Here is a 10,142-nt window from a genome sequence, read left to right as displayed (position 1 = left end):
TGATTATATCCCACTTGAATTTAGAGACTATCTCAAGAATAGATTTGATGCATTGAACACCAAGAACTGAAGACCAGATGACTTGTGGGATGACAAGTCATCCCACAATGTATGCATTATACATCATGCATAAAAAAAGCAAAAGGTCATTAAAAAGAAAAAGAAGAAAGAAAATACTGAAATTGGTATCAGAAGAGATTCTAAAACTCACCACTGAACATTGTGTTGTTATGTATCATCTAGTTGGTCTCATAGCAACCATATGCACAATACAACAGAACACTTCCGAGTCCTGCACCATCTTCACAAAACCTGCTATGCTTCAGCCCATCCTTGCAGCCAGTGCATCAGTCCCTTTCAATGAGGGTCTTCCCCTGTTTTGCTCACCTCACTCTCTACTTTACCAAGCATGGTATCCTTCTTCAGGGACTGATGCTTTCTGACAACTTGACCAAAGTAGGTGAGATGAAGTCTGCCCACTCTCATTTTTAAGGAGTATTGTGACTGCACTTCTTCAAGGACAAATTTGAATGTAGAGGTAGCTAAAGTAAATGGAAAAAAATATAAAAGAACTGAACAGAAGATTTCAAAGAGTGGCTTGAGAAGACAGAGTGAAGAATTATAATGAAATGTGCCAAAAACTGGAGTTAGAAAACCAAAAGAGAAGAACACACTTGGCATTTCTCAAGCTGAAAGAATTGAAGAAAAAATTTAAGCCTTGAGTTGCAATATTGAAGGATTCTAACAGTAAAATACCGAATGTCACAAAGGAATATAGAAGAATACACAGAGTCACAGCACCCAAAACAACAGGCCAATATGCAACCATTTTAGGAGGTACATATGATGAAGAACTGATGGTAATGAAGGAAAAAGTGTAAGCTGCACTGAAAGAATTGGCAAAAGCTAGGCTCCAGGATTTGACAGAATATCAGTTGTCTATGCCAAGAAATTTGGAAGACAGGTACCAGATCAACTGATTGGAAAATATCCATGTTTTTGCCCATCTCAAAGAAAGGTGATCCAACAGAAGGCAGAAATTATTGAACGATGTCATTAATATCAGATGTAAGTAAAATTTTGCTGAAAATTATTTAAAAATGGTTGTAGCAGTACATAGATAGGGAACTGCCAGATTCATGTTTAATTCAGAAGAGGATGTGGAATGAAGGATATCATTGTTGATGTCAGATGGATCTTGGCTGAAAACAGAGACTACCAGAAAGATGTTTACTTGTGTTTTATTGACTCATGATAAATGGAGAAAAGATTGTTGTTGTCAATGATTTCATTTTATTTGGATCCACTTTCTCTGCAGAAAAGAAATCAAATGATATATAGCACTGGGCAAATCTGCTGCAATAGACCTCTTTAAAGTGTTAAAGAGCAAAAATGTCACTTTGAAGACTAAGGTGCTCCTGACCCAAGTCATGGTATGGTCACTTGCTTCATATGTATGTGAAAATTGGACAATGAATAAAGAAGACAGCAGAAGAATTGATGCTTTTGAATACTGTGTTGGAAAGAATATTGAATAGATCACAGGCTCCTGGAAGATGAAATAAATTTTCTTGGGTGAGATGTAGTTAGAATTCTCCTTAGAAATACGGATGGCAAGATCTCACCTCTTGTACTTTGTTCATGTTTTCAGGAGGGACCAGTCCCTGGAGAAGGATATCATGCTTGATAAAGTACAGGATTATTAAAAAAAAAAAAAGAAAGAAAAAGAAGAAGAAGACCCTCAATGGGATGGATTCATACAGTGGTTGCAGCACAGCAATGATTTTGAGGATGGTACAGGATTAGGTAATGTTTCATTAAGTTGTATATAATATCACTATGAGTCGGAATAGAATCTAACAATAGATAAACTGACACAAGTATTGTGTAAAATTATATCAATATCTTAGTGGGAAAAACAGACAAATTCGTTGTTTTCAGGGTTAATAAGATGGAGAATGATAGATACATTGTTCAGTCATATGTGTTTTCATTCTTAATGAGTCAATTCAGCGTGGATATTACCAAGAGGTTGAAGATTTCTAAAATTAAAACATCTCTGTGAACTCACAAGATAATTTTACTAAGCAATAGTCAATGGTAAAAATGGAAATTGTTAAAGAAGCAATTAAATTTATTGTTTGAAGTATGAAGGAGAATAATTGGTGATTTTGTTCTTCTTTCTTCTGTATATTAGCCTGCACATCCATACTTATTCATTAGGTACATAAATGTATATAATATTTTTATCATATTTTATGAGATTATTATGATAGAGACATTGGAGTGATGTCAGGAGTGGGCTGGTGCTGTGAGAACCAGGAAAGGTGGGGGAGGCACTTGGCTAACAGAAGTCAACACATAGAAATCTGGGGGTGCAGAGTCACTGTAGAGAGCGCAACCCTAAACTAGGCATTGGTCATGAATCCAAGAAGCCACAGACCAGGCAAAGGACATAAGATCTAAATACAACCAGACAACAGGCAGAATATGCTGAAATAAACCCATTCCAAATAGTAAAGGCTTCGTCAGTGGGATGGATGGTAAGAGAGAGGTAGTTACAGTAGACCAGGGTTTCTCATCCTCTGCAATATTGATATTTGTGTCTCTGTAATTCTTTGTTGGAGTCCCTGAGTATTAAGCCCTGGGTGGGGAAATGGTTAATGCACTCAGCTACTAACTGAAAGATTGGCAGTTTGAGTCAACTCAGATGTGCCTTGAAAGAAAGACCTGGAAAGCTACTTCTGAAAAATCAGCCAATCAGCCATTGAAAACCCTATGGAGCATGGTTCTACTCTGTCACAAATGAGGTTGCCATGAGCTTGAGTTTACTTGTGACAATCAGTTTAATGTGGTTCAGTGGTAGAACTCTTGCCTTCTATGTGGGAGATTCAAGTCTGGTTCCCAGTCAATGCACCTCAAGTGTAGCCACCACTTGTCCATCAGTGGAAGCTTGCATGTTACTATGATGTTGAACAGGTTTCAGAGGAGGTTCCATATTAAGACAGACTAAGAAGAAAGGCCTAGTTACCTACTTCTGAAAAATCAGCCAATGAAAACTCTAAACATCACAGTGATCTGATTTACAACCAATCATGAGGATAGTAGTGCAGGACCAGGAAGCATTTTGCTCCATTGTGAATCAGATTACCATGAGTTGGAAGGGTTGCATCAATGGCAGCAACAACAACAACACAATACAACCACTACAATAGGAAAATGAAGACTTTCCCTAAATTGGAACAGCGGGAGCTGGTTAACCATGACATCTCTTAACTTCCAACATAAGGATTTTTTGCTATAGCTATAAAACTGTAAATTCTATATTATTACTATAAAGGAAATTAATATTCTCCAATTCTCTGTTAAGACTTAAACTCTAATTAAAAAAAAAAGTGACTTCCATACGACAGATCAGGAATTCTTGTATTTTATGTTTCACATTCAATAAAAACTACACACAACAAATCCAACCTATTAAATACCCAATCCCTGTATGTAAAGAAAAAAGAGATTTCTGAGTTGAATCATACAAATATTATTTGTTGCAGGCCATATAATAGTGTACCATAACTGTAAATTATTTGCAAACAAAATGTATGGTAATTCCATAAAGCTGCTGCATTCTACTTCAAATAATACATCTGGAAGGAAAAAGTCAAATGTGCTTTACCCCATAGCAAGATATAAAACTGTTGAAAATATATTGTTATTGGATTCTGTCCTTCTGTACTGTATTGCCATGACTGGCACTTTTCCATCTTCTTCCATGATCATGCTGGAAGGCCTGCTCACCTGTAGGTAAGACAACTAGGCTGCCTGAATAATTTAGATAGAATTTGATTTTGAGATCCATGATAAAATACTAATATGACCCAATTGAGATGGAAGAATTTTCATGAGGACATTTACAGGATATAAGAACAAAGAAAAGCATGGCAGCTTCCAAAATTGATGGGCAGATAATGGAATTAGGGGTATATTCAGTGTTCTGGATGTATCCTGCAAGGTGGCTCGAGCCTTCTTTGAAGATCCTCTGAGAAAAAAAATCTATTATTACTGTGCAATGACAGATGCTGTTCTCAGTTTTAAAATATAGCTCAATTGCTTTATACTTGTATGCACCATTTCCTCAAGTATACCTCATTTTCCATATCTAAAAAGTAGGGTTAATATAGTAACTAGTTCTGTAGAGTTACTATGAAGATTAATAAGTTTAACTCATGTAAAGAAATGAACAGTTTATCTGGCTGACAGCAAGCAAATCCATGAAGCTAGCTGTTATTCATATTATTAATACTGGAGTAGCTATGCATATGTCATGTATTGCCATGCTTTCTCTCAGATTTTCAATCATATTTTTTAAAAAATACATTACATGTTTATATATAATGATATCTGTGGTAGTTGGAGTTATGTGTCAATTTGGCTGGACCACAATTCTGAGTGGTTTAAACAGTTTTGATGTGGGTTATTCCATGATGAGATCAGATGTATGTGTTTTGAGTAGCCAATTGGTTGAAAAGGAGTTTCCCTAGGGGTGTGGCCTGCTTCCAATGTACTTATGGACATTCTGGGAAAAAGAGACACTCTTCTGTGGAACGGGACCCTGTTGTGCTGCCTACAACTGTCAGTGAGAGGACAATCCTCCATTCAGTCTGGAGATCTTGGATTCGTCATTCGTTAGAGTCAACAGCTGGTATACCACCTACCAATCTTGAGCTCGTCAGCCCCTGCAGCTGCATGAGTCAGGAAAAGCCTCCAGCTTCACAATTGATCCAAGATCTTGGGACTTGCTGGCTTTTATAAGCGTGTGAGCCATTTTCCTAAGATAAATTCCTCTCTCTCTCTATATATATGTATATATGTTTTACTGATTTTGCTTCTCTAGAGAACCCAGCCTAACACACTATCTATGCTAATATGTTTAGTAATAATGTTTTTTGTTTCCCTGAACTACTACCATTATTGCATTGGGAAGGATTCTGAACATTATAATAAATACTCTGCAAAAGTCAGCCTGTGGGAAATGTGTAGCCAGCTAGGAAAATTAAATTCTAATCAAAGATGATCTGGTTATGAATTAACCATAAATTCAAATTATTGATAGATAATTTATATCAATCTATTAGCTGTCAGAAATTCAAGTCAGATTCAGAATAAGCCATGGAATGAGGGATATATTTGCTGATGTCAGATGGATCTTGGCTAAAAGCAAAGAATACCTGAAAGATGTTTCCTGTATTTTATTGACTATGCAAAGGCATTCAACTGTGTGAGTCATAACAAATTATGGATAACATTGCAAAGAATGGGAATTTCAGAATGCTAATTGTGCTCATGAGGAATCTGTATATAGAACAAGAGGCAATTGTTCAAACAGAACAAAAGGATATTGCACAGTTTAAAATCAGGAAAGATGTGCATCAAAGTTGTATCTTTCACCAAATTTATTTAATCCGTATGCTGAACAAATAATCTGAGACCCTAGACCATAAGAAAAAAATGCAGCTTCAGGATTGGAGGAAAGCTCATTAATAATCTGTGATATGTGATGACATGAGGCCTACGCACTTAAATCTTGCTTGCTGAAAGTGAAGAACACTTGAAGCACTTATTGATGAAGATTAAAGACTACAGACCTCATTTTGGATTACCCCTCAACATAAAGAAAACAAAAATGCTCATAACTGGATCAGTAAGTAACATCATGAAAAATTGAGAAAAGATTGAAGCTGTCAAGAATTTCATTTTTCTTAGATCCACAATGCATGCCCATGGAAGCAGTAGTCAAAAAATCAAAAGATATATTTCTTTGGGCAAATCTGCTGCAACGGAACTCTTTATAGTATTAAAGGGCAAAGAATTTACTTTGAAGACTGAAGTAGGCCTGAGCCAAGCCATGATATTTTAACAGCTTTATATGCATGTGGCATAGGGAGTACGGCATTTGGTTACTAACCAGAAGGTCAGCAATTCAAACCAACCAGCTGCTCGCTCCGTGGGAGGAAGATGAGGCAATCTACTTCCTTAAAGATTTACAGCCTTGGAAACCCAATGAGGGTTACGATGAGTCTGAATTGACTTGATGGCAGTGTGTTTGGTTTTTGGGCTTGGACAACGACATCATTCGAGGTAAAGTAGAGGGTCAGAGAAAAAGGAGAAGACCCTCAATGAGATGGATTGACACTGTGGCTACAACAATGGGCATGACAACGATTTTAAGGACGGTGCAGGACCAGGCAGTGTTTCATTCTGTTGTACACAGGTCACTATGAGTCAGAACCAACTCCACGATAACTAACAACAACATTGTTAGCAGTTACATATTCCATTAGAGATCAATCACCTTTGTTTTATATTACGTATTTGTTGTTGTTGCTATTATGTGCCATCCAGTCGGACCTGACTCATAGTGACCCCTCCTTGGGTTTCCAAGGCAGTATCACTATGGAAGTAGATTGCCCCATCTTCCTTCTGAGAAGTGGCTGGTGGGTTTGAACCACTAGCCTTCTGGTTAGCAGTCAAGTGCCTTAGGCACTACGCTAGCAGAGCTCCCAGAGACGGCCCTGGCTACCTGGCGGGGAGCGGCTGGTGGGTGAACTGCCAGCCTTGGGTGTGGCAGCTGACTGCTCCAGGCCCTGAGGCCATTGCAGAAATACTTTACAATCTGGGAGATTATGACATCTAGTTTAAAATATAAAATATACTTAGCATTATAAATATGTATTGGAAATAATTTTATGAGCAAGGCATGTCTCTTAAAGCACTAATACGAAACTAAGGATCATTTCATTTTTGTTTCACTCTCTCCAGTACAGAGATGCATTTTTGGATTTATTTATACCAGCCATTCTTTAAATAATGATTTATTTGCATAGTTATTAATATATTCTCAATCACTACAACTGTCCAGTTTTCTTTTTTATTTGTGGTATGATTTTTAGCTTTGCTTCATTGCAAATACTTATTGATGGATAATTTTGCTTTAATATCAATGGATTATATTTATGAAGTTATTTTTTATCATAAGTTAGGGTGAAATAAATTTTTTTAGACAACAGGATAATTAATACAATGCCATTATTTCAGAACATCTCAAGAAGTACAAAATCTTGTAAAATATTACAGTATATTGACAAGACAGAGAACATTTACATCAAACACCACAAAAAAACAAAACAAAAAACTCTGCCATTAAGCAGATTCTACTCACAGCAATCCTTAGGACAGAGTAAAACTGCCTTATAGGGTTTTCAATGTTATAAAACTTTATAGAAACAGACTGTTTCATTTTTGTACCACAGAGCAGCTGATGGGTTTGAACTGCCAACTTTTTTTTTTCTTTTCTTCATTCTTCTTTGCTCTAGATGAGGAGAGACCCATTGTTGTATCTAGATGGCAGCTTGCTTGCTTTTAAGATCCCAGTCACTACTCGTCAAAGTAGGAGGTGGAACAATGTTTTGTATAGTATGTTATGCCAACTAAGCTTGATGTCCCCTGCGACTATGGTCCCAAGCCCACAGGTTCAACTACTCGGTCCCTCTGGGTAGCTGGCTGTGACCAAGCTGTGACCACAACCTTGCCTCTTGTCAGCTCTACTATACACCTGGGAATTCTGATCATTCACATAAACTTATAGGATCATTGTCTGCCAACCTTATATATGTTCTTGGATACACTCCCCATTTCATAGACATACCTAATCATTCAGCCTGTCTACCCATCTATCCAACAGTATACCTATGTTTGCCTTCACTGACAATGCAGTACTGTATGTGCAAAGGGGTTCATCTTTGTTGTCTGTACCTCCCATGTACCTCTCTATGTCTTTCTCTTCCTCAGTGCCACCATATTGGACACTCACATTTGGTACATTGCCCTTCTCTTCACCCAAATCAATACTTATCTCTATCTATCTAACAGCCTTCCTTCCCCTCCCCTCCCCCCCCTGGTAACCAACAAAGAAAATTTCCTTCTATAGATAAACCTTTCCTTTACTTTTATAATAACGGACTAATACAATATTTGTCCTTTTGTGATTGACTTATTTCACTCAGCATAATGTCCTCCAATGAACTGCTAACCTTTTGTTTAGCGGCTGAATGCTATAACCACTACACCACCAGACCTCCTTTCATACACCATAGCATGTCATATTCTTTTGCATGATAAATAATTCCTTTTAAGAATGCTTACAAATACATGCACCAATCAGTTCATTGTGATTATAAAGAAAATCAAGAGAATGAATGAATGGGACAAGGGGATGAAACAGGAAAAAAAAAAAGCATTGACTTATTGCTAGAAATTTATTAAATCCAACCATTTTCAACCTACTTATTTAACAGCTCTTATGAGCTTTACATTCTGCAAAATGCTGAGTTTCTTAAAAAGTGAAGAATCATGAAACATGGGGGTAGAGGAGAAGGACAAGTAGATAAGAGACCACAACCACAATCCCCTTTTTCATCATCATATGGGAGTCTTTCAAATTTTTAAGTTCATATTCTAGTTCGGGAAATATTCTAAATTCCAAAATTAAATATACTTGGAAGATAGGTCTTTCAATTACAAAACTAGCAAGAAGGACTTCAAATACCCAGAAGAATTCAGACCACTTTGAAAATTATCACAGTATTGAACATCTTTGGCAGTAGCTACATCTGTTTGGGCAGCTATCCCCAGGTTACTCTGATCAGCTGGCGGGTGGCCTCTTTATTATGTAGCTGTATAAAGGGTGAATATGAGCCAGTAGTCCTTCATTCTCTTCTTTCCACATGCCAGAGTCACCCATTACATTAAAATCCACTTCAAATGGAGATGCAAACCTTTAAAATGAAGCTCTCAGAAAAACAAGCACCAACTATGCTCACATGGGATTGAAATTTCTTGGAGATAGTTCTTACCATGGCAAAGAAAAGCACTTCTGGCACTAGGACTTTATTGGCACCATAAAAATAACAAGGCATTATACAACCTCAGCCTTAAGAGACTGGAAGAGGGATAGTAGGGGGAAATATTCATATTAACCAAATACAGCTAATCACACATGCAATCAATATAAATCAATTCTCAAAATTCTATTATCTTTAATAACCCTGAGGTTTCTGTTACATTATAAAAAGAAGTGTGAAAAGATGAATGACAAGTGCTCTCAGATTGCTTTAGAATGTGAGACTATCTTTCTTGTAGTTGTGGAGGTAAAAAATTGGTGGGATAAGGGTAGAATGCCAGAACAGTTTGAACTTCAACAACAAGGATCCTCTCAATTTCCCACAAAAGTGTTTAACATGGTCGATGTATGTACAAGGACTGGAGAATTTATGTGTATAAGGGAGGAATTGCAGCTCATGAAATTTAGAGCTAGAAGAATCTTTAGGAGTAATTTGGTCCAATCTCTCACTTTTGAGGTGAGAAAGTGAGCCCCAAGAGATGAATTGACTTTTTGAAAGCAACACAGTGACATAGTGAGGTCTATAGCCTGGATTTCCTGTGACCTTCTGTTCCTTAAATCTGTGACACAAGTTGCTAGGGGTGACTGATGTGTGGAATCAGATTTGTAACAACCTTTAATAGAAATATAAGTGACACTTTCATTTCTCAATTCACTAATTCCAAAAGAAATATATTATTTCACTCACCTGTGGGGAAAAACTCATTCATTTTCTTTTTGTAGATTTTGAAGTCCACATCTAAGAAGACACAGAAGATGATCCGATCCACCTAGAAGCAAACAAGAGACACTCAAAATGACAGGAAATATGGCAACTGCCTTCTCAAAACATGATCTTGGAAAAAAAAAAATGTGGACACTTCCTAAAGATATTTGGTGCTATACTGCTGACTACATCAGAGCATTGACTGACATTAAATTGTGTGCATATGTTTCTGTGTGAGCATATGCATGCACATGCATGCACACATACACAAGCTCTTTAGATAAATAGGCTCATGGACTCTTTGTCAGGAAGGTGTTATGTAAATTAAATAAGAAATAATAAATGACAATAAGCCACTGTGAAGCAAGCTATAATTAAGATCTGATATTCCAACAGGATACCTAGACTTTATTTCCAATAAAACAGTCACTAGAGAGGTGTAGAGCAGAATGACAATAAAGTATGTCAGTAAACAAAGAG

The 10,142-nt window shown here is 36.9% G+C and overlaps 1 protein-coding gene across 1 annotated transcript in view; it reads right to left on the bottom strand.

Moving 5' to 3' along the window:
* The window catches only part of MACROD2 (mono-ADP ribosylhydrolase 2), a 289,962-nt gene that overhangs the window by 264,376 nt on the left and 15,444 nt on the right, over nucleotides 1–10,142 (bottom strand). Inside the window, exon 2 of the mRNA XM_007946386.1 lies at nucleotides 9,645–9,726. Within this exon, the coding sequence (XP_007944577.1) occupies nucleotides 9,645–9,726 (82 nt within the window). The remainder of the gene's footprint in view (nucleotides 1–9,644; nucleotides 9,727–10,142) is intronic.

The sequence above is a fragment of the Orycteropus afer genome, unplaced genomic scaffold, assembly GCF_000298275.1.
Source record: "Orycteropus afer afer isolate SDZICR_OR568_19922 unplaced genomic scaffold, OryAfe1.0 scaffold00158, whole genome shotgun sequence".
Classification (NCBI taxonomy): Eukaryota; Metazoa; Chordata; class Mammalia; order Tubulidentata; family Orycteropodidae; genus Orycteropus; species Orycteropus afer.
The sequence above is the reverse complement of the archived record's forward strand: the minus strand, read 5'-3'. Positions and strand labels throughout refer to the sequence as shown.